Source organism: Anabrus simplex, chromosome 2 (assembly GCF_040414725.1).
Source record: "Anabrus simplex isolate iqAnaSimp1 chromosome 2, ASM4041472v1, whole genome shotgun sequence".
In the NCBI taxonomy this organism is placed as follows: domain Eukaryota; kingdom Metazoa; phylum Arthropoda; class Insecta; order Orthoptera; family Tettigoniidae; genus Anabrus; species Anabrus simplex.
Genome location: NC_090266.1, coordinates 389,611 through 414,939, shown reverse-complemented (window position 1 = coordinate 414,939; position 25,329 = coordinate 389,611). Strand labels below are relative to the sequence as shown.

The following is a 25,329-nucleotide window of genomic DNA, read 5'->3' as shown; positions in this document are numbered from 1 at the left end:
ACTCTCCGATTAGGGTGGGCGGCATCTGCCATGTGTAGGTAACTGCGTGTTATTGTGGTGGAGGATAGTGTTATGTGTGGTGTGTGAGTTTCAGGGATGTTGGGGACAGTACAAACACCCAGCCTCGGGCCATTGAAATTATCCAGTGAAGGTTAAAATCCCCGACCCGGCCGGGAATCGAACCCGGGACCCTCTGAACCGAAGGCCAGTACTGTGACCGTTCAGCCAACGAGTCGGACTTGAATGTACTGAAGAATACGCATTTCCTTGACTGTAAGGTTAGCGTATTGGCCATCGGTTCAGATGGCACCGGGTTCGGTTCCCGGCCGGCCCGCAGATTTTAAAAACGCCAAGTAAATTCTTCTATCTTGAGAACTGGGTGTCTGAGTTCGTCTTAATATTTATCCTCATAAACATACGAAATATCGTGCCCCGAACCACCACAGAAACATGCATACCTCCAAATAGTGTTGGTGCCGTGAAATTAGGCTTAATCTACATATTGTGCCGACCCCAACGAGCCTGTAAAAGGCGAGCAAGTTGAAGTGGGTGTTGAATTTTTATGATTGGAAAGCTTCAGCTATACCGTGTATTCCACACACATGTGAATTCATAAATGTTCTTTTCTTACATGGATTTCAAATCTTTATTAGTCTAATAAATAAAAGTTCAAATAATGTGCATATTAAATTAAGTGGCAAATGAATATAATATATTTATTCCAATGTTTTGTTTTGTTCTAGTCAAAACCAGTTAATTATAAAATGGTTGTACATTAGAGCTACTTCCACCTGCACCTAGAATTTCATGATCCTCATCCTTAACGTTTTCCCTAGTTTACATGTTTTTCTTTCACGAGAATAAATACACACATGTGAACTAAGAAGTACCTTTTCTTACACGGATTTCACACCGGTATGATAAACTGTATAGATACACACATGTGCATTAAGAAATATTCTTTCTTACATGGAATCCAAATCGGTGTGAAATGGAATGAAATGTCGTATGGCTTTTAGTGCCGGGATATCCCATGACGGATTCGGCTCGCCAGGTGCAGGTCTTTCTATTTGACACCCGTAGGTGACCTGCGCGTCGTGATGAGGATGAAATGATGATGAAGACGACACATACACCCAGCCCCCGTGCCATTGGAATTAACCAATTACGGTTAAAATCCCCGACCCAGCCGGGAATCGAAACCGGGACCCTCTGAACCGAAGGCCAGTACGCTGACCGTTCAGCCAACGAGTCGGACCAAATCGGTGTGATAAGTGAAGATTGAATCTCGGTGGTTACTTCGTACTTTATATTAAGTGAGATGATGCATTTAGAAGTGGAGTCACGTGGCTACTGTACGGGGAATAAAATGTTGACAGGTAAAAAGGGAGTAATGTATTGAATGCAGCATAATGTATGGCCTGACAGAACAGTGTCCTCCAGAAAAGTAAACAAATAAATAAACAAATATTTTCCTTCTCAGCCGTTTAGTGGATGGTTGTACAGCCAACCTCAGTCTTACAACGAAGTTCTTAATTCGTGTCAGAACGGTGAACCCACTACTGACCAAGCGAATGAACATTTAATCGGAACACGGGGAGGTAGCGTCTTGATCTTATATTTACGAGTTAAGCTAGAGTCGTCTCAGTTAATGGGTGTAAGCATTGGCATGATAATATAAGAATATTATGACATATTGAAATCTGTAAAGAAAAGGCAAATGGTGATGCTGGACATGTCACTCACTTCAACACTGCATCCATTGTCATAGCAGTGGCAAGTTTCTGGTGACTTTCTGTAATGTCCGTGATTTCAGTGATTTACTATGGAAAGACACTTTAGATGTCTTGATGTATACTCATCTGAATATTCCCACCAAAGGTTGTATTACGAGCATTTGCATACAGTCGAAACATTATTTTAAATTATTGTAATGTGGTATGGCTATTGTAGGGGGAATAAAAATCTTGACAGAATTTTCCTTTTTTTTTTTTTTTTTTGCTAGTTGCTTTACGTCGCACCGACACAGATAGGTCTTATGGCGACGATGGAACAGGAAAGGGCTAGGAGTGGGAGGAAGCGGCCGTGGTCTTAATTAAGGTACAGTCCCAGCATTTTCCTGGTGTGAAAATGGGAAACCACGGAAAACCATCTTCAGAGCTGCCGATAGTATGGTTCGAACCTACTATCTCCCGAATACTGGATACTGGCCGCACTTAAGCGACTGCAGCTATCGAGCTCGGTTGACAGAAAATAATAGAGTAATATCGTTAATGCAAAAGAAGCTATGGTCGGACAGAACAGTGTCTTTGAACGAAATAAAAAGCTGAATTAATTACTTAGTAAATAAATAAATAAAATATGAAGTACACAAGTGAATAACTAAATCTTCTTCCTCTTCTTCTTAGTCCGTTTACCCTGCAGGGTTGGTTTGTCGTTCGGACTCAGCGAGGGTTCCCAACACTACCGCCTCAAGGGCAGTGTCCTGGAGCTTGAGAAAACTGGGGAGGAGGATCAGTACCTCGCCCAGGCAGCCTCACCTGCTATGCTGAACGGGGGCCTTGTGAGAGGATGGGAAGACAGGAAAGGATAGACAAGGAAGAGGGAAGGAAGCGGCCATGGGCTTAAGTTGGGTACCATCCCGGCATTTGCCTGGAGGAGAAGTGGAAAACCACGGAAAACCACTTCGAGGATGTCCGAGGAGGGAATCGAACCCCGCTCTACTCAGTTGACCTCTCGAGGCTGAGTGGACCCCGTTCCAGCCCTTGTACCACTTTTCAAATTTCGTGGCAGAGCCGGGTTGGCAGCTAATCACACTAACCACTACACCACAGAGGCGGACGAATACGTAAATCGCGAAAGAAAATCGTTTCGAATTTAACTGTATTTCATGACTATTGATATATTCTTTAAACTTATCAAGTTCAATATAGTGAAAATGGGATATGACTTGACTTTCCTTCCCAACTGTTCACTGATGGTTTTACACCCAATCACAGTCTTACAACGAAGTTCTTTCTTCATGTCAGGATGGTGAATCAAATACTGACCAAGCGAACCGAACACGACGAGGTAGTGTATTGATCTTACAAACGGTTATATACTGACTGACAGAGCAAATGCAACACCAAGAAGGAGTGGTCAGAACTGGGTAGACTGACGTCACTGAGGTATGCTCATGATGTGAAATGCGCCGCTGTGCTGCGCACGTAGCGAATGATAAATGGGACACGGAGTTGGCGAATGGCCCACTTCGTACCGTGATTTCTCAGTCGACAGTCATTGTAGAACGTGTTGTCGTGTGCCACAGGACACGTGTATAGCTAAGAATGCCAGGCCGCCGTCCACGGAGGCATTTCCAGCATACAGACGACTTTACGAGGGGTATGGTGATCGGGCTGAGAAGGGCAGGTTGGTCGCTTCGTCAAATCGCAGCCGATACCCATAGGGATGTGTCCACGGTGCAGCGCCTGTGGCGAAGATGGTTGGCGCAGGGACATGTGGCACGTGCGAGGGGTCCAGGCGCAGCCCGAGTGACGTCAGCACGTGAGGATCGGCGCATCCGCCGCCAAGCGGTGGCAGCCCCGCACGCCACGTCAACCGCCATTCTTCAGCATGTGCAAGACACCCTGGCTGTTCCAATATCGACCAGAACAATTTCCCGTCGATTGGTTGAAGGAGGCCTGCACTCCCGGCGTCCGCTCAGAAGACTACCATTGACTCCACAGCATAGACGTGCACGCCTGGCATGGTGCCGGGCTAGAGCGAATTGGATGAGGGAATGGCATGGCGGAACGTCGTGTTCTCCGATGAGTCACGCTTGTGTTCTGTCAGTGATAGTCCCCGCAGACGAGTGTGGCGTCGGCGTGGAGAAAGGTCAAATCCGGCAGTAACTGTGGAGCGCCCTACCGCTAGACAACGCGGCATCATGGTTTGGGGCGCTATTGCGTATGATTCCACGTCACCTCTAGTGCGTATTCAAGGCACGTTAAATGCCCACCGCTACGTGCAGCATGTGCTGCGGCCGGTGGCACTCCCGTACCTTCAGGGGCTGCCCAATGCTCTGTTTCAGCAGGATAATGCCCGCCCACACACTGCTCGCATCTCCCAACAGGCTCCACGAGGTGTACAGATGCTTCCGTGGCCAGCGTACTCTCCGGATCTCTCACCAATCGAACACGTGTGGGATCTCATTGGACGCCGTTTGCAAACTCTGCCCCAGCCTCGTACGGACGACCGACTGTGGCAAATGGTTGACAGAGAATGGAGAACCATCCTTCAGGACACCCTCCGCACTCTTATTGACTCTGTACCTCGACGTGTTTCTGCGTGCATCGCCGCTCGCGGTAATCCTACATCCTACTGAGTCGATGCCGTGCGCATTGTGTAACCTGCATATCGGTTTGAAATAAACATCAATTATTCATCCGTGCTGTCTCTGTTTTTTCCCCAACTTTCATCCCTTTCGAACCACTCCTCCTTGGTGTTGCATTCTCACTGTCAGTCAGTGTATTACGAGCATCTGCATACATCATTTGATATCATTGTAATATGGTATGACTACTGTACGGGGAAGGAAATGTGGACAGAACAAGTTTTTGTACGTCACTTTGTTTTCTTTTCCCTCTCCGTATTTATTTATATCATTTATATGAAGATTATGTTAACTGATTACATTTGAGTTATTTTATTACTGAAGTTGACAGCACAACGTTCCAGAAAATGTCCAATGATTATAGCACAGTTTGGAGTAGTATTTCAGTGGACCCAGTGAGATCACATTATGCGTTCGGCCCTCAGGATCATAGATCTCAAAGGTTCTTCTGATTGGTAAAACTTTTCACTCCAGAAATTCCTAAATTGTTTCGTGTTATGCAGTCGAAATCTACGTTCAGCAAAAATTCGAATGTTTAAAATAATTTCCTTCATTCTTTCACCACTTTTATTCCTGTGTAGACTATTTTCTCATAATAATATATTATATTTGCCTTTATAAAACATTGTTCAAACAATGCCAATCTTTCTTGTTACATTACAGGCATGCTGGGGCGGAAGTCTCATATTGTCAAAACGGTATTCCCCTGTTCTCAATGGAATTAACAGGTGAGAAATTATTCCTAATACAGTGATTTGACTACTTCTCTGTAGATTTTTTATCCGCCTGTGACCCACGGAGCAATGGAATTGGTTGTGCAGTAAAGAATATCAGCTCAAAATGACCTAAGAAATGTGCTTATTTACAGATGAGATTTTAGTGTGAATATGTTCAACTATTACGTGACCGGAAAAGAGCATGTGGAAAATTAACTCGATCGCTATTTTTAAACAAGTACTGAAATATTGACGACGAAGAATTTTACATATGTCATGGTTAAACAGTATCCACTACCTTCATGTTCCAACCTAAAGATCTGTGACAGTACTCAATGAGAATATTTTGATTAACATAATAATTTAACTTGAATAAGAACGCTGCTACCAGCTTCTAGACGTATGCAGTATTTGGTATTACCGTGTGTCATAATGTTGCCATTTCTATAGTCCTCTAATGTACTGTAAAAGGAGTGATATTCTAATACAAACCATCATAGCCTTTCCGGGAAATAAAAAGGGAAATAATATTTAGGGGTGTAATTTATCATACTATAAGTGTTTTTGTGTTTCAGTAATTATTTACTATGTTAAAAATCAGTTTAGTACTGTACCTTTAGTTAGGGAATCGTTTGCCATACATACATACATACATACATACATCCATACATACATACATACATACATACATACATACATACATACATACATACATACATACATACATACATACATACATACATACATACATACATACATACATTATCATTATAGACTGTTATGCCTTTCAGCGTTCAGTCTGCAAGCCTCTGAATTTACTAAACGTCGCCACAATCCTCGATTTGCAAATAGTGTTGTGGCCTCATTTAGTTCTATACCTCTTTAAATCGTTAGAAACAGAGTCTAACCATCGTCGTCTTGGTCTACCTCTACTTCTCTTATCCTCCATAACAGAGTCCATTATTCTCCTAGGTAACCTATCCTCCTCCATTCGCCTCACATGACCCCACCATCAAAGCCGGTTTATGCGTACAGCTTCATCCATCGAGTTCATTCCTAAATTAGTCTATATATTCGCATTCCGAGTACCCTCCTGCCATTGTTCCCGCCTGTTTTTACCAGCAGTCATTCTTGCTACTTTCATGTCTGTTACTTCTAACTTATGAATACGATATCTTGAGTCCACCCAGATTTCGCTCCCGTAAAGCAAAGTTGGTCTGAAAACAGACCGATGTAAAGATAGTTTCGTCTGGGAGCTGTCTTCCTTCTTACAGAATACGGTTGATCGCAACTGCGAGCTCACTGCATTAGCTTTATGACACCCTGACTCAATCTCACTTACTATATTACCATCCTTGGGGAACACACAACCTAAATACTTGAAATTATCGACCTGTTCTGGCTTTGTGTCACCAATTTGACATTCATTTCTGTTGAATTTCTTACCTACTGACATCAGTTTAATCGTCGAGAGGCTAATTTTCATACCATACTCATTGCACCTATTTTCAAGTTCCAAGATATTAGACTGCAGGCTTTCGGCACAATCTGGCGTTAAGACCAAGTCGTCAGCATAGGCCAGACTGCTTACTACATTTCCACCTAACTGAATCCCTCCCTGCCATTTTATACCTTTCATCAGATGATCCATGTAAACTACGAACAGCAAAGGTGAATGATTACAGCCTTGTCTAACCCCTGTAAGTACCCTGAACCAAGAACTCATTCTACCATCAATTCTCACTGAAGCCCAATTGTCAACATAAATGCCTTTGATTGATTTAATAATCTACCTTTAATTCCATAGTCCCCCAGTATAGCGAACATCATTTCCCTCCGTACCCTGACATATGCTTTCTCTAGATCTACGAAACATAAACACAACTGCCAATTCCTCTCGTAGCATTTTTCAATCACCTGCCGCATACTGAAAATCTGATCCTGACAGCTTCTCTGTGGGCCATCAGGATTACTGCTTTCCAATTTCATATTAGGCATATTAGAGGATCCGAAAATGTGGTTGGGGATGGACTAAGGCGCATGTTTTCTCATGAAGTGGAGACGACTTAACAGGAAGATAGTTCTTCTCTTCCCACGCCCATACCTTCGTGTATTAATGTTATTCTAACTGATGCCCCTGTGTTATTTTGGGATATTGAGAAATATCAACATGGAGATCCTGTGCCGGCTCCTATTATGGAGACCCTTTCCTCTGGGTAACATGTCGTCCCTTATGTTGGAGAAACGGGGTTTTGTGTTGCCCTTCGAGGTATGATCAAAAGATGAAAGTAGTGATTCCAGCCGTGCTTGTGCCTATGATCTTCATGTACTATCATGAGACCCCATTAGGGGAGCATTTAGGCATCTTCAGAACTCGGGAAAAATCCGAGAATTATTCATTTTGAATGGTAGGGACGGTGAAATTAGAGAAATCGTAAAAGCAAAAATGAAACCTACAATTTCTAATGGGGAAGAGTTAGCCGAAACACGCTTTACAGAAGATGTCGTATGGTCCTGAAACCTGCAAAAGATTTTTAATTTAGAATACCATTCAACCGAAATAATGGAAATCACACTCCCTGAGTCTAATACAGCAGTGACGGGTTCACAGTTCACTTCAATTTTAAGGAATGGCACACATGCGAGGGTCTCTGCCGCAATTCTGAGGCATTATCTGGGGCCTTCAAATGATGAATTAGAAGACACTTTACCCTTACTAGAACTTTTACTGGGTTCAACAGGGGCTGAGCCTCGGGAAGGAGAACATGCTGACTCAGCCGATAGCACTGGTCATTTTATATTGTTAGAGTTCGCGGATGTTGCACCAGAAGTTGAGCAGGAGGGGGTCTCCTTAGCGACTCGTTAGGTGTCGGCATAACTTACTCCTTCGGCTGATACAGCCATAGCCTCTAACTATGAAACGGTTTGAGGACGAGACGCGAAACATAGGTAAGACCTATATGGCGGAGAGTTACCTACGAAAACAGTTTGCACTATTTGGTCTTCAGAGAAATGGAGTGCGAACACTATGGTGTAACATTTAATGTCTTGGATGAAGTCTGCAAGATTCTCATCCAATCGCTGCACTCTGAAATAAAACTTTTGTGTCAAAGATTACATAGCTCTCGCCGGAATGAAATTTGCCAGAAGGTCTGCGTGGAAGTCTTCTGTGGATAATCTATCGGCTATAGCTTCAACTATTTTGTCTGAAAGGGCGCCTGCGGAATATGGATACATAATTTGAAGTATTTGAGAATGAGAGAGGGAAGACACTAGGACGTGATCTTGAAATTCAACTAAAACCTTAGAAAGGAAATAACTTCATTAGTTTAGTTGACTGAAAATTTTGAAATGCCCTTCAGCAACATAGCCAATGTATGAGGCAGACTACTGAAACCGGCTGACCTAATTGGTGAAGGCATAGAAGGTTAAGAGGTCTCTAACACAGCATTATATAAAAAGAAATGTGGAATTTGTCTAGGATGATCAGGCTAAGTTTCCAATTGTGCAGAACTTCTTCGTTAAATTGCCACAGATTTCCTACTTTCGACGTCTTTACAAGAATCCTCCTCAGTAGGCAAGTTTATCAAACGGACTTGGTCCGTTTAGGGAGCAGCTGCCCCAGTCAACAATTGACTAACTCTATTGGACATATCTGAGAGATGTTCAACGAGATTACTAGCCTCCTTAGCATGAGCCTCCTTTAATTTGAGCGACAATAGTTCCCTAGCCCTTATTCTTGCTTCCGACTTTGGCCAACTGTGGACCGCGTGAAACTTAATGCTTTCTGGCCAGTCTTCTTATTTTCCCTTCCCAGAACTTCTTCGTTCGTTCAATCCTTATTTTTCTTTGCTCCTCAGATATTACAAATTTGAGTCTGTTCTTCTGCTGCTTTTCATGGAATTTGTGTTCATCTACTCGAGTTCTGAATTACTTTCTGTGGAGGATCAATTCTGGTGTTATTTTAATTTCTTCTACGTCCTTATTAACCTCCTCCACCCATTTTGTTGTCCTCCTCAATCCAATTATATATTTAAATATCCTTTTAGTTAGGTGGTTGTAATTCATTCTGACGAGATGTCCGTAAAATTTCAGTCTTTGTTTTCGCATTGTGTCCGTGATCTTTCCGGAATACTTGTCGAGATCCTCATTTCTCCTTTTCCTCCCTGTACCATCCGTCATTTTCTGAGGACCAAGAATTTTTCTCAGAATTTTCCTTTCCTTCTTCTCGATTTTTTCAGTTCCCCTTTTTTATTTAAGGTAAGGCATTCTGAACCGTACAGCCCCTCTGGTTTTACAACAACATTGTAGTTTTTAAGTTTGGCTTTGTAGGATATTGCCCGTTCATTGTACCTGTTATCGAAATGAAACAGTCTAGCCTGTACTCTCTTAAGTTGATTAGCAGATGCATCGCTTACTTAAAAAACTAACTACAGACGCTTGCTCGGTGGTGTTCTCAGTGATAGTGGACAGAGCCTCATCAATCAAAGACTGGGGTACAAGTAGCATTCTTTAAGTTTGGCAATATCTGTCACAACCGTGCCTTCAGATTGGAATTTTCTAATGAGTAACTCATAAATCAATTCCTCCTTGCGCAAGTACCCGGGAGCGAGGACTTCGCGAGGACCTGACATGTTGACAGAAAGTTACTAGTTTGAAAAAATTCCCAGCAACCGAGAAAATCTTAGAGTTGCGAACTGATCCAACGTTTAGCCGTCAAAAGGGCTTAATCTGGACCCATTCAACCACGCTTTGCTACCACTTGTTACCGTGTTTTCGTGGAGCAGAAAGAGGTGAAAGAAGGTGCTGGGTGGAATGGGTCTATCAGCTATATCAATGATTAACTTAAAACCTTAAAAATGAAGGTTATATTTCTGTCCAAATTTCAAACTTAACATGCTTCTTCACCAGGTGAAGAAAAGAAAGATCAGGTACAATAACAATCTTGATACTAGAACTGGAAAACCCAGAAATAGGGAATTCAACCGATTTGGGCTTCAAGCTTCAAATTTCCAACTTTAAAATATCACCAATTGGCGTTTACATAGACAAGGAGAAATCTCCCAAAACAAGAGCACCTTGCTCCAAATGTTACAAATACGGCCTTCCAAAGGTACTCCTCAATATTACAGCAATCTCAGAGAAGACCTTATATGCCCTCCAACATAAGGAGACTTCGCTCCCAATTTCTTACAAAAATCTTACAAATTCCTGACATCTCTAGGCCCATCTTGCAATTTTACAATTTAACACACAGGGGTAAATAGTACCTAAACTACTGGGCCTTCGTGGAAAAAGCAGGTTAAATTACTGGACCGAACGCAAAATGAATGGAGGCGTACCCTTGCGCCCTTAGAAAATTAAATGTAAAACCCTAATTGGGCTCTCGGCCCGTAGATGCAGAGGCTAATCCCAAGCTACTGAGGTGACTAGAATTAAGGTTAATTAAAAGCTTTACAGAAAAGAGAAACAGTCACAAAATCGTAGTCACCTCAAACTAAGTTGAAGGGGAACTCGAGAGGGTAACGCACTCTCTATCCCCGATTTACAGTTTAAGACTTTATGAAATTTTTACATTAGCCGAAAGAAAATTTACATTTTAGAAAACAGGTGATTACATAGTTATAATAAGCCTGCGGAGGTAGCTACAGAGAGATATGACTGGTGGCCATTGCCTTGGCCGATGAATTGCCTGGCGAAGAATGAGGTGGCCCGCCTCCTGGTTTAACGCACACACTCTCAGAATTTCGGCGATCAAAAGACAAGACAGCCAGATAGGCCTGAACTTATATACCCGAGGGGACGTTTCAAGAGTGTTCTGGGACACACCCTCTCATTTTTATTGGGTAAACCAAAAACCTACGAGAATCCAGTGATTGTCTGAAAAAAATTAACAGAAAATTAGTGATTGGCCAGATTCAAAAACTGGCGGAATGAGAACGAAGTCTTGCAGACCTGGAAATAACAAAATAAATGAAAGTTATTTAGTGGAGACAACATAACACAATACTTATTTAAATCATTAATTCTTTCACCTTGCACCAGACTGCATTACCTCCGTTTATTTAACGACATCTATGGAATAAATTTCACACTTCTTGACGTAAACCACAACAAAACCAATAAATACAGACAGTTTAGGCAACTTCACAATAACACAATTACTCCATAATTCAATGGTGACATTTTCTGGTGAATGTCCCAACTTAATGTTGTAGCTGTTCCAAGATTTGCATGAGAGATAGCGTTTTTAAGGCGCTTCTTTTAAATGTGTGGGGTTGAGGTGTACCTCCCGGTGAAAACTTTATCTTGAAATTCTCTAATAAAATCTTCTGATAATTTATGAACTACAGATATACAATTCCAATTAACTTTATCTTTAAATTCTCTTACAAAATATTCTGATAATTTTTGATATTGAGACATATCACGCGAATTAATGTTATCTTTAAATTCTCTTATCAAATCTTCTGATAACTGTTGATATTCAGTAACATAACCCCAACTAATCTTGTCTTTGAAATCACGCATAAAAAATTCAGATTATTTCTGATTTTCTGAAATATGACGCCTATCAATTTTATCTTGTAATTCACTCATAACACCTTCTGACGTTTTATTTTTACCAGAAATATATTTGCGATTGCGTCTTTTTATTCCACTTCTAATAACCTCTCGAACCTGAAGGTCATAGAATAAATTTATCAGATTTCTTAATGGTATATATTTCTAACTAATTTTGCTATCGACTCTTCCATTTATTAGAGATGAACTTTCAAAAATCCTGCAATATTTTCATTACCTCTTAAAAGCGTCTGGCAAACACCCTTTCCTTACCGATGTGTTTTTCAATTTATGTTGATAAAAATTCATATATAAATGGAAGCTGAACTAAACCGAAAGACAGTCTCCGAATTACAAAAGATTTGTAAAAAAGGAAAACAAAGGGTTTTCTAAGTTGAGAAAGAGTGAATTAATTAATCTAATATTACAAAAATCTGATCAAACAGAAGAACAAATAAGTGATAAGAAATAAGAGTATCAAGATGTTTGGGAAGTCAATATAAAGTGAAAAAATGAACATGAAAAAATCTGACCTCGTTAACGCAATAGAAGACAAAATAAGAGAACCTCCACAAATATAACAAGAAGAGGAGGAAGAAGAACAAGAAGAATTTCAAGAATTATGTGATATCTGTGGAAACAATACCATATGAAATAATAGATGTTTTACCTGCGAACCGGATATATAAAATAGTAAGCATAATACAATACCGTATAGACAAAATCGTTTTCATAAACATTTCTTAAATTCAATCAAAGGTGCTAATAAAAGAAATAAAATTGAACGATTATTTTCTACCTTTAAGAATAATTATAAAGGAAAATCAGTACCTGATAAATTTTTTATTAAATAGATAGCTGATTATTTAAAAATAATGAATAGTATTCATATCAAGGAAACTAAAAGGAATACTAAAATATGGAATGACTTTATAGGAAAAATTGAAATGGAAAGACGATTTCATGAAAACATTTTAAGTCCGATGAGACAGATGAGAAAAATTGCAGGGTTTTGAAAAGTTCGTTCTTAATAAATGGATAACGATTTTGAACGATTTGAAAGATTGTGAGCAACTGCAACGTGACCTCGATAATGTCGTGAGATGGACAGCAGGCAATGGTATGTCTATCAACGGGGTTAAAAGTCAGGTTGTGCGTTTCACAAATAGGAAAAGTCCTGTCAGTTTGAATTACTGTGTTGATGGGGTGAAAGTTTCTTTTAGGGATCATTGTAAGTACCTAGGTGTTAATATAAGAAAAGACCTTCATTGCGGTAATCACATAATTATTTATTTATTTATTTATCGTGTCAGAAGTACAAAGTAAGGGAGACAAAAATTAAAAAAAGAAATTTGAAACATTGGTTGACCAAAAATTGTTAATAAAGGGTACAGATCTCTGCACATGGTTATGAGGTATTTCGGGGTTGTAGTAAGGATGTAAAGGAGAGGGCATATAAGTCTCTGGTAAGACCCCAAACAGAGTATGGTTCCGGTGTATGGGACCCTCGCCAGGAATACTAGATTCAGGAACTGAAAAAAAAGAAAAGCAGCTCGATTTGGTCTGGGTGATTTCCGACAAAAGAGTAGCGTTACAAAAATGTTACAAAATTTGGTCTGGGAAGACCTGGGAGAAAGGAGACGAGCTGCTCGAATAATTGGTATGCTCCGAGATGTCAATGGAGAGATGGCGTGGGAGGACATCAGTAGACAAATAAGTTTGAGTGGTGTCTTTAAAAGTAGGAAAGATCACAATATAAAGATAAAGTTGGAATTCAAGGGGACAAATTGGGGCAAATATTCCTTTATAGGAAGGGGAGTTAGGGATCGGAATAACTTACCAAGGGAAATGTTCAATACTTTTCCAATTTCTTTGCGATCATTTAAGAAAAGGCTAGGAAAACAACAGATAGGGTATCTGCCATCTGATTGATTGAACATTGTCAGATCTGTGGAAGATCAAGTATATTAGATATTCGATGTTATATTTGTTATCCACCAAAAGTAAATCCTCATAACAAATATAATTATATGCAAAACGTCATAAACACTTGTTAGATTTAATAGATAATGCTTGTGATAGAATTAAAACTGAAGAAGTACTTGAAAGTTTCAATGAGTCTTATAGAAATAATTCTTTACATTAAAAGATTTTATTGCAAAAATAGCTGTATTACACATTCAGAATAATATTAATGTTATGAACTTTCAAAGAAGTATTGATTTTAGAATGAATTTTTAGAGCTGAAACCTCTAGAGATAATTGAAAATAATAACTGAATAAAAATATATTTTGAATCAGTTTCAGATGATGTAAGGTAGTCCTAAAATGGAACTGTTGATTTCTTGTTAAGAATTAACATTTCTTGGACGTAGTGCGGAAGAGACGTCCATAATACTGAAGATTTTATAGAAATGTTTAAATATTTTTTGACATTTTATAATGGAAAATTTTGCAGGATTTTGAAAAGTTCGTTCCTCATAAATGGAAGCTTAACTTCGAGAAAAGTACTCTCACTAACGAAAGTTTGATTTGATTAAAGTCATAACAGATAAAATATTGATAAACCACATCATGTAAAACATATAAAGGTCTATCTTAAACTTACAAAATCAGATTTGTTCGAATACATTTTAGATGAAATTGAAACAAAACCTTCATTTTTGAAAATCAGTAATGAACAATATCATTTAGAAGATAAAAAAAGGACAAGATAGATTTATTAAAAATTTTCAGGATTATGATTTCAGTAATAGAAATACAAGAATTAAGAGAAAAGCAACAGCATTCGAATAAAGGATACAAACATTTGATATTAATGATGTTGATAATATTGTAATGGTTCGTAGGTGTTGATGTTCTCTATGTTCGGATATTTTGTTGGGCTACCGACTGTTAATCAATCGGAGTACACGAAATTCCACTCAGGTGCGTGGCGTATCGACGAGCAATCAGTTACTTTTCTATATCATAGGCCATGTATTCGTCATGTTTAAATACTAACATCTTATTGACTAGTGAGGCTATCGCTACGATTTACAGTTAGAAATGACAACGTACAAATTTGAGCTTCTTTGGAAAGATAATCCTCGTTCAATCAATTAATGTGATCGTTAAAATGATAAAATTACTCATCATCAACGTGACTGACATGCAAATGAAGAAAAACTATTCATAATTATTAAAACATGAGTTTCGTTGGCTTCTGTGAAAATACATGGTTTTATTGGTGCCTAACTTACTCTTGTCTCCAAAACTATTATTTACAAAATCCGAACATAACAAGTGCTGGAGAGTTATTAAAATTAATTCCAGTTATAATTCATCATTTCACACGCTTTCTTTCTTATATATCCGGTGGTTTTATCGAAAATCGTATCTCACGCTAGACTATCTTTTCTCCTCGTCGTCCTAATAGCTGCCTATCTTGCAACTTGATTATCATTAGTATCTAAGGTGCATGGTATACCAATCATGACATCGATCTCAAAATATAGCAACCCAAAATTATCATTATAAGGAAACATTCCCTGCAACAGGTCAGCATCGTACTTCCATTACGATTGTAGCTGAAATAAATACACCATTTACTACATATCAATCTACAGATGTTCAAATAATGTACTGGTTTCCACCTCCGTCCGTAAACCTTCTGAAAGGATGAGATCCAATTCCTATCTATCAAAATCTAGCATCTACAAGCATCTACGCAACAAATTAAGAGTTGTGGCTTATTTATTAAATGACTCTGTCACGTCACGAATAGGACATTCCCGTATACTTGTACTTTCGTTTCATGTCTGAGGATCCCTACTATTTATCTGCAGTCTAATCCATCTTATCTCTACGAACTCGTTTCTGACGACCATCCGCATGTCTGGTCACTATTCTCCAAATTGACTTTATTCAAGGAAGCTTAGCACCAAATTATTCGTAATTTGTGATAAACCAAATACCAAGCAACCATTCCATAATAATTATCACTTCGAAGGCACATTGCGCACATAATACTCCAAACTCCAATTATCATCAACCGCATTCAATATTATAATATGTTCACGAAGGATCGATACCCTTAACGTGCAATTATACTCAACACCACATCATTCAAAACACACAAGCTACACAATAGTGAGTCATATCATCACACTTACACATGCGAAAGTAATCATATGTCATACCATTGCGTCGTCATTCTACAGAGATAATATGCAGAATGCCTTGATTCTAAAATCGAAATATTATTCTCAATACATGAATATCATCAACTACCGCCATAATATTATTCATTATAGTGCACCGTATAAACAGAAGATCGAATTTCACAACACAACGGACTAAGTCAACAAAATTCCGTAAGATTATAATTAAATGAACACACACGACATGGAAAACGCATATTAACTGGAAGTATCTAATCAAAATAAACGACCGACCTATCACTATACTGCAACGGTATAACACTTCATCGTAACTATTGATATTAATCAAGTTGTTGAAATTGAGGTCTACTCTACACTATTCAGCTACTAAATAGAATAGATAGGATATCATATCGATTTTTACTTATCATTTTGCTGGACAGCATATCAGCTCATCCTCGGTTTTACTGAGTTTGTTGGCCCGTTTTGCTCCTTCATCACTTCCATGTCTTTCAGGACACCCTGTCATGTTTATGCTTGCATCTTGATTATCTTAAACACATCCTTCGAATTATACTGGAACACCGTTAACTCCATTACCTGAACCTTAGAAATGACAATTAACAAAGAACCATACAAGTATTTGTATTCTTGCTATTTTAGTAAGACACTCGCCTTTTCTCTTTCCGACAATCTTATACGCGACATTTGGTTAATACCGTATTCTAAAACAATTATCCACCTAAGATGCAATTGGATCTGTAACTTTTACAATTCCGCTTCTTGGCTTTTTAACACGTCCTTTACAATATTCAGTCCAGACAGTTGCGACAGACGATAACATACCATTATTTGACAAGAATATGCAAGCCTGCTGTTTCGTGATCTGCGTAAATATACATGTTATAACATCTTTTCATTACATTTCTGTCATTTGAGAGTTACATATAGCTAGGTTATAAACATCGAGACTGAAAGTAAAGGGATAAGCTTCATAGAATATTTTATCTTCCAAAGCTGTTTATAATCGATTATTGCGTTCCTGCTAGACCACAGCAATATTTCACTTTAAGCTATTCCATGGCCGTGCCAGTATGTGACTTGCTAAACTCGTATATCAACGTTGTTGACATATTTCACCTTTCCGCCATTATACTGACATTCACATTCATATAATATATTCATATTACTTATATCAATTAAAATAGTACCATTATTCAACTACCATGAGGTCTCGAGCTTGACAATTTATCCGCATGTCTAAGCTTAATTCTTTCTGTTATTCAATTTGAGCAAAATAAGTAACTTATAAGCCTGATTGGACGTATTCGTATTGGATGTAAACTTCCCATATGATTTCCGTAGCTGCTTATTTCACGTAACCCTCAATGGCTTTTAACAGTTCTATTCCGGAGACCATTGGAAGCTTATAATATTGTAGAACCAGTATCATTTTTAAATCAAATTTAAGATATTGTTATTCATAAAATTAAAATTGTGTTAATACCCGAAGGATCTTTAAAAGTTAATATTATATTTTATTGTAGTATTATAAGGCATGAAGAAATACTAGATTTGAAGTTTAAAACAGAAAACGAAGTTATATTACGGTCAAATGATTTAGAAGAATATTATCAAAGATCTGGAGAAAAATTATTAATGGAAATACTAGAAATGAAGACAATCTGAATGGACTTTATATTCTATAAATAATTTGTAATTATGTATTAATAAACATAACCCAATTTATGGTTCTTCATGTATTGATTTACATTTAAAAATATAAGGATACGAAAGCTATAATTAATGTAAAAATGATAAAAAATGTTTTCTATTAGCAATAAATCACATTTATATCAACCAGAATGAATTTCCAGAATTAGATAAAATTTGTGAAAAAAATTGAGATTCAAGTAGAAACAACAAATAAAAGCGAATTTGAGAAGGAATCAAATATATCAGACAATGTATATACTAATAATGAAAATAAAAATTAGGTTGTATATCCATTTTATCATACTAAAAATAAACAAGAAAAACATGCTAATTTGCTTTTGATTAAAAATGAAACAACTCACATTATTGTTGGATTAGAGATTTATCTAGATTAGTTTCAAATGAAATAAACAAACATAAATCTAAAATTTATACTTGTGATAGATGTTTAAGATTTTATTAATCGCAAGAAAAAATTAATTATATTGCAAAGAACAAAATGAAGTGAAAATATATGCCTAAGAAAGATGAAAAAATAAGATTTAAAATTTGCAATAATTCGCTTAGAGTACCATTTGTAATTAGTGCTGATTTTGAGTGTATACTAACACTAATAAATACTAATAAATATCAAAACCATAAGCCCATTTCTTTTAGTTATTACATAAAAAGCTAATAGTGATCATAAATATCCAACTGGATATGTTGGTAAAATGCTCTTAAAAACTTGTAGAAATGTTTATAAAAGAATCACAATACATTTATGAATTACATAAATAAAATAAACCAATAATAATGACAAAAGAAAACTAACTAACTGTGTACTCAGTGAACCTGAATTTAACGAGTTTGATATCTTATGTTTCACGGAAATCTACAACCACTGGAACAGTAACCGACCCTGTGGACTCATTTATTTTGTATTTTGTCTAATTTCATAAACGGTCGTCAACCAGGACTTGTCATTACTCCCTTGGTGCTGGTTATCAGCTGAATATGACTGCAACAGTGCGGTTTTCCTGTTTGAGGATTTAATATTTACTACCATTAAACAGCATGTACCTTTCTCCAAACCCAGAACACGCAAATATCCCCCCTGGCTGAGTGCCGAAACTAAATTGCTACTAAAGAACAAAACCCGTGCGTGGTCACTCTGGAAGTCCATCCCCAATTCACACACGTATAATACTTTTAAACACCTCAGGACAATTTCAAAATCGCATCTTAAAAATGACTACAACCGACACATCACTTCTATAACTGGAAACCTTAAAAACGACCCTAAAAATTCTGGACCCTCATTTTATCACATAGAAAGTCACCCCGGATACCACTGAATCTTGAAATACATAGTGATGATGTTCCAACAGAATTAAGGTCTCATGCATCCGGGAGATAGTAGGTTCGAATCCCACTATCGGCAGCCCTGAAAATGGTTTTCCGTGGTTTCCCATTTTCACACCAGGCAAATGCTGGGGCTGTACCTTAATTAAGGCCACGGCCGCTTCCTTCCAACTCCTAAGCCTTTCCTATCCCATCGTCGCCATAAGACCTATCTGTGTCGGTGCGACGTAAAGCCCCTAGCAAAAAATAAAAAATAAAAAAATTAAGGTCTCAAAAATTCAATGAGTACTTTCACTCCACCTTTACCCCTCCTGCACCTCTCACAGAAGTACCACAGATCAATAGTGTTCGCAGTTACTCTCTGTCGCAAATTTCAACGACCCCTAACGAAGTTCAAAATATTCTCAGTAGTCTCCCAACAAACCGCTCCAGCGGGGCCCAATGATATTAGCCCTATATTCCTCAAAAATACTTCTGCATCTCTCTGTGCACCGTTATCTACAATTTTAAACATGTGTATGGCTACTGGTACGTTCCCCGACAGCTGAAAACAAGCTGATATCACACCTATTTTCAAATCTGGCAACAAACATGACATCTCATCATACCGCCCAATGTCTATCGTTTCAATACTATCCTCTGTCCTTGAAAGAATGATCCACCACCGACTCCTCTTTTTCACACAGCCGTACCTCTCTGAAGAACAACACGGATTGACTCCCGAAAAATCATGCCGCACTAACCTCACTGTTCTCAATCACCACATCAATACAGCATGGAAAATAAATCTCAGTTAGATGTAATCTATATAGATCTGGCCAAGGCATTCGACTCAGTGGATCATGCACTTCTTCTTCATAAGATCGACACCAGATTTAATATCCATGGCCCCGTCTTGTCATTGATAACATGTTTCCTCTCCGGCAGAAAACAAAGAGTGGTACTCCCTGAATCTGCCCCATCATGGTTATCTGTGTTATCAGGTGTATCTCAGGGCAGTATCCTAGGACCCCTACTCATTGTTCTCTATATCGATGACATAATTCTTTGCACCCAAAATAGTCAGTGTTCCCTCCTCTTGTACCCTGACGACCTGAAAGTCCTAAGGTAAGTGTCTACGCCTGATGACTGTGATGAATTACAGACTGTTCTCAATTCGTGTGGTGACTGGTTTAAGAAATGGAATTTTTCTCCCAATGTTAAGAAGTGCAATACAATCTCCTTTTCATTGCTAAAGCAAAGAATGAACACTGCATATACCATCCAGGGAAATACATTCCAATCGGCTTCTCAGGTATGAGACCTAGGTGTTATAATAGACTGTAAACTAACCTTCTCTGCTCACATTCACTCCATAAAATCCCGTGCTATGCGTACTCTAGACATTCTTTACAGGTTTACTGAAATTAATGATGTTAACGCCTTAAAATTATACTTTGTCTCGTATGTTCTCCCCATTATTGACTTTTGTTCCCCTATTTGGTCCTCATCTGCTATCACAAACATATCTCAACTAAATAGCATTTTTAAGTTTTTCACTTTCATTGTTAAGACTCGCAATCCTGTTTTTAAGAACAAAACTAAATCTGACATTATGAACTATCTGGGTATACTTGACCTGAGAAACCGTTTACCGTTCTCTGATCTATGTTACCTTCACAAAATAATCAATGGCTACACCAAATGTAATACTCTTCCGGCGTACTTACCTATACAAGATCCTCCCCTCCCTACACGCAACCGGCGCACTCATCATGTGCCCCATCCGCGCCTAACTTTACAACAACGCTCTATCTTCCACCGTCTCCCTACTGTTGGTAACTCACTACCCGATATTGACATATTCACACCTTTCGCATCCTTCACACAAAAAATTTGAAGATTCCTCTAAGTCCTCCCCAGGTTTTCACTTTCTTCCGTCCCTCCAACCCTCGACCTTTCTTCTTTCTAATTTCAGTAACCGACACTTGCCAGTTACCGTTGTCATTGTTGTTACATTGTTACTGTTAAGATTGTTAATTTATTGTTGTTACTTAATATTGTTGTTTATACCTTTGTTATCTTTTATACGTATTTAAACTTATTATTACTATTAGTGTAAAATGGCCCTCCATAGGCTGTATCTAATAAATAAATAAATAAATAAATAAATAAATAAATAAATTTAAAAAAAATGATTTATCTGTGAAGAAAAATTCGATGTTAGAGAAAAGAAAGTAAGAGACCATGATCATTTAACAGGAAAATTTGAGGAGCGGCCAATGAAAGTTATAATCTATATATATATAAAAGTCATTGTATGTATGTGAGTGGGTGGGTGGGTTTGTACCACATCTCCTCCCAAACCATTGGAACGATTTCAACCAAATTTGATACACTTATGACTTGGTATCAGGAGACAAACCGCGTGGGGGTAAGACATCCCAAACACCCCTGGGGGCGGGGGGGCGAGGGGGGTCATATATAAAAATAAATGAAAATAGTGTCGAATCCATACTTTTCGGGGTTGCTGAGATGAATAGTGACACTCCAATATTTTTAAAGTCCAAGTTCAGCCCCCCTTTAGGGTGGGGGCGTGGGGGAAGTGATATATACAAATAATCGAAAATAATGTCGAATACATAGTTTTCGGGGTCGCCAAAGTGAATAGCGACACTCCGGATTTTCAGTATCAGGAGACAAACCACGTGGGGGTAAGACACGCCAGGAACCCTTAGGGTCGGGGGGCGAGGGGGGTCATAAATAAAAATAAACGAAAATAGTGTCGAATCCACACTTTTCGGGGTCGCTGAGATGAATAGTGACACTCCGATATTTTTAAAAGTCCAAGTTCAGCCCCCTTGGGGTGGGGGCGACGGGGGAGTGATATATACAAATAATCGAAAATAGTGTCAAATACATAGTTTTCGGGGTCGCCAAAGTGAATAGCGACACTCTGGATTTTTTGTATCAGGAGAAAAATCACGTGGGGGTAAGACACCCCAGGAACCCTTAGCAGCGGGGGGCGAGGGGGGTCATATATATAAGTAAATGAAAATAGTGTCGAATCCATACTTTTCGGGGTCGCTGAGATGAATAGTGACACTCCGGTATTTTTAAAAGTCCAAGTTCAGCCTCCTTTTAGGGTGGGGGCGAGGGGGGAGTGATATATACACATAATAGAAAATAGTGTCGAGTCCATACTTTTCGTGGTCGCTTAGGTGAATAGTGACATCCCGGGATTTTTTAAATTCCAAGTTCAACCCCCTTTAGGGTGGGGGACAAGGGGGGAGTGATGTATAAAAATAATCGAAAAGAATGTCGAGTACTCTTCGGGGTCGCTGAGATGAATACTGACACTCCGGAGTTTTACTATCAGGAGACAAACCACTTGGGTTAGGGCACCCCAGGAACCCATAGGGGCGGGGGCGAAGGGGTGAGATATAAAAATCATCGAAAGTAGTGTCGAATGCATACTTTTCAGGTCGGTTAGATGAATAGTGACCCCCCGGGATTTTTTTAAGTCCAAGTTAATCCCCCTTTGGTGCGGGGAGCAAGGGGGGTGAGATATAAAAATAATAGTATTTAGTGTCAAATATACAGTTTTCGGGGTCGCCGAGGTGAATAGTAACACTCCGGAATTTTAATATCGGGAGACAAACCACGTGGGAATAAGACACCCCAGAAACCATTAGGGTTGGGGGGCGGGGGCTTGAGATATGAAAATCATCAAAGTAGTGTCGAATACATACTTTTTGGGGTTGCTGAGATGAATAGTGACACTCCAATTTTTTTAAATCCAAGTTCAGACCCTTTGGCGTGGGGGCGAGGGGGAAGTGATATATACATGTAATCGAAAATTGTGTCGAATACGTAGTTTTCGGGGTCGCCAAAGTGAATAGCGAAACTCCGGATTTTTAGTATCAGGAGACAAACCACGTGGGGATAAGACACCCCAGGAACCATTAGGGGCGGGGGGCAAAGGGGGGTCATATATAAAAATAAACGAAAATAGTGTCGAATCCATATTTTTCGGGGTCGCTTAGATGAACAGTGACATCCCAGGAAATTCTTAATTTCAAGTTCAGCCCCCTTTAGGGTGGGGGGCAAGGGGGAGTGATATATAAAAATAATCGTAATTAGTGTCGAATCCACAGTTTTTAGGGTCGCTGAGGTGAATAGTGGCACTCTGGACATTTAAAGTCCAAATTAAGGCCCCTTTTGTGGTGAGTGGTTAGGAAGGGAGTTAGATATAAAATAATCGAAAATAGTGTCACATCCATGGTTTTAGGTGTCGCTTAAATGAGGAGTGACGCTCCGGTTGTCGTTTAAGTCCAAGTTGATCCCCAATTGCCAGGCGGGTGAGAAAGAGTCAAGAACAGAAAATATCCAAATGACCGAGATTAGGGATGTTTTTTGTACGTTCCAGTATAACTGTCAGCAGAACTTAATGCAAATTTTACCTACTACCTGAAAAAATACTAAGGGGGAAAGACACCCCTTGAAGCCTTAGATAAGGGTACGAAATGTAATTAAGACTGGAAATGACCGATATTAGTGTTGAATCCATACGTTTCGGGACTACGGGAACAATTTCAAACAAACTTGGACACTTATGACTTATTATCAGGAGACAAAGTGCGTGGAGGTATGACAACCCTAGCACACCTACGACGGGATGAGATGTAGAAATAACCGAAAATAGTGTCGAATCCATTCTTTTCGGGGTCGCTGAGATGAATAGTAACGTTCCAATTTTTTTAGAAGTCAAATTTCTGCCTCCTTTCGCATAGCGGTGAGAAAAAGTGAAAAACAAAATTTCGAAAATGACCGAGAGAATGGATGCATGTGTGTATACTGGACCTACTGTCTGGAGAAATATACGCTAGGGGTAAGAGACTCCTAGCCTCTAAAGTAGGGGCGAAATGTAAATATTAACCGAAAATGACCAAAATTTGTGTCTAATCCATAGTTTTCGGGGTCGCTGAGAGTAACTGTAACACTCTGGATGCTGTTTAAGATAAAGCTCGGTCCTACTCGGCAGGCGGATGAGAACTGGCAAAAACTGAAAACGTCCAAAGGGACAGAGTTTAAGGATGTGTGTATGTTTTAGCATATCTCTCAATCAATCTTGGTATACACATGACTTACTATATAGAAAACATTACTGTGGGGGTCAGATACACTTAGCCCCCTCTGGTGTTGGAGAATGAGAGGGGCTGACTTGCAAAAATAAGGAAAATAACCAATATTAATGTCGAAATCCATTGTTTATGTGTCGCTGATACGAACTGTGATGCTGAGGATAGCGTTTAAGTCCACGTTCAGCCTCCATCGAGGTAGGAGCTGAGAAGGGCTTAAAAGTAAATAGTATAAAATGACCGAGATTAGTGTCTACTCGAAAATTAAATAATCTAAAACTTGAAATCAGATACATCTAAATAACTATAAAACTACATGATAAGTCGTAAAATCAACATCTCAAAAGGGACTCTATAAGCAGTCACTTCACACTCAACTAACTGGTAATACAAATATTAAAGGTAAACATTCAAAAACTATCCGGGCAACGCCGGGTACTACAGCTAGTATTAATTATAAAATTCAATCCTTTCTACCTGTTTAAGTACTAATGTAGCAAAATTATGATGTTCATTTAATCATAAAAGAATTAGCAATTGATAAAACTTATATGATTGCTATAGCAAATATTGAAGAAAAATGTATATCATTTAGTAAGAACAAATGGATTAACATTACGATTCTTAGATATATTTAAATGTGTGGCTTCTAGTCTAGATAAATTATCATCTAATCTAACGGAGGAACAATTTAGGGAAAGAGGAAAATATTTTAAATGTGAACTATTATATTTAAAGATTAAAAAGTGTGTTTATCCTCATTATTTTTCAATTGTGAAGAAGAGTTTAAAAAAAAGCAAAATTATCTAACAAATAATATTTTATTCCAAACTTTATAAATCTCATATACTTACTGAAGAATATCTTCATGCAAAACAAGTTTGGAAGAAATTTGATATTAGAAACCTGGAATAATATACGAGATTATATAATAAATTATCTAACAAATATTAGCAGATATATTTGAAAATTTTAAAGAACTTGTGTTAAAGCGTATAAAATAGATCCTACTTGGTATTTTACTGCTCCTAGTTTAGCTTGGGATGCTATTTTAAAAATGAACAAAGTAGGACTAGATTTATTAAACGATGATGATATGGTATTAATGGTTGAAAAAGGAATTAGAGGCGTTATGTCGCAAAGTATTAAACTATGTGCAAAAGCTAATAATAAATATTTAGAAAATTAAGATCCTAAAAAGAGTCAAATTATTTGGCCTATTTAGATGTTAATAATTTATATGGTTGGGCTTTGTCACAATATTTACCCTATGGCTGATTTGAATGGATAGAATCGTTTCATTTTAATAGCAAAAGTATGTGAAATACCTGATAATTATAAACATGGTTTTA

At 38.4% G+C, this 25,329-nt stretch overlaps 1 protein-coding gene across 1 annotated transcript in view; it reads left to right on the top strand.

The window, feature by feature from the left end:
• LOC136863905 (acidic amino acid decarboxylase GADL1) overlaps positions 1-25,329 on the top strand; it is a 629,881-nt gene that overhangs the window by 293,093 nt on the left and 311,459 nt on the right. The window contains exon 6 of the mRNA XM_068226511.1: positions 5,039-5,103. Coding sequence (XP_068082612.1) covers positions 5,039-5,103 — 65 coding nt within the window. The remainder of the gene's footprint in view (positions 1-5,038; positions 5,104-25,329) is intronic.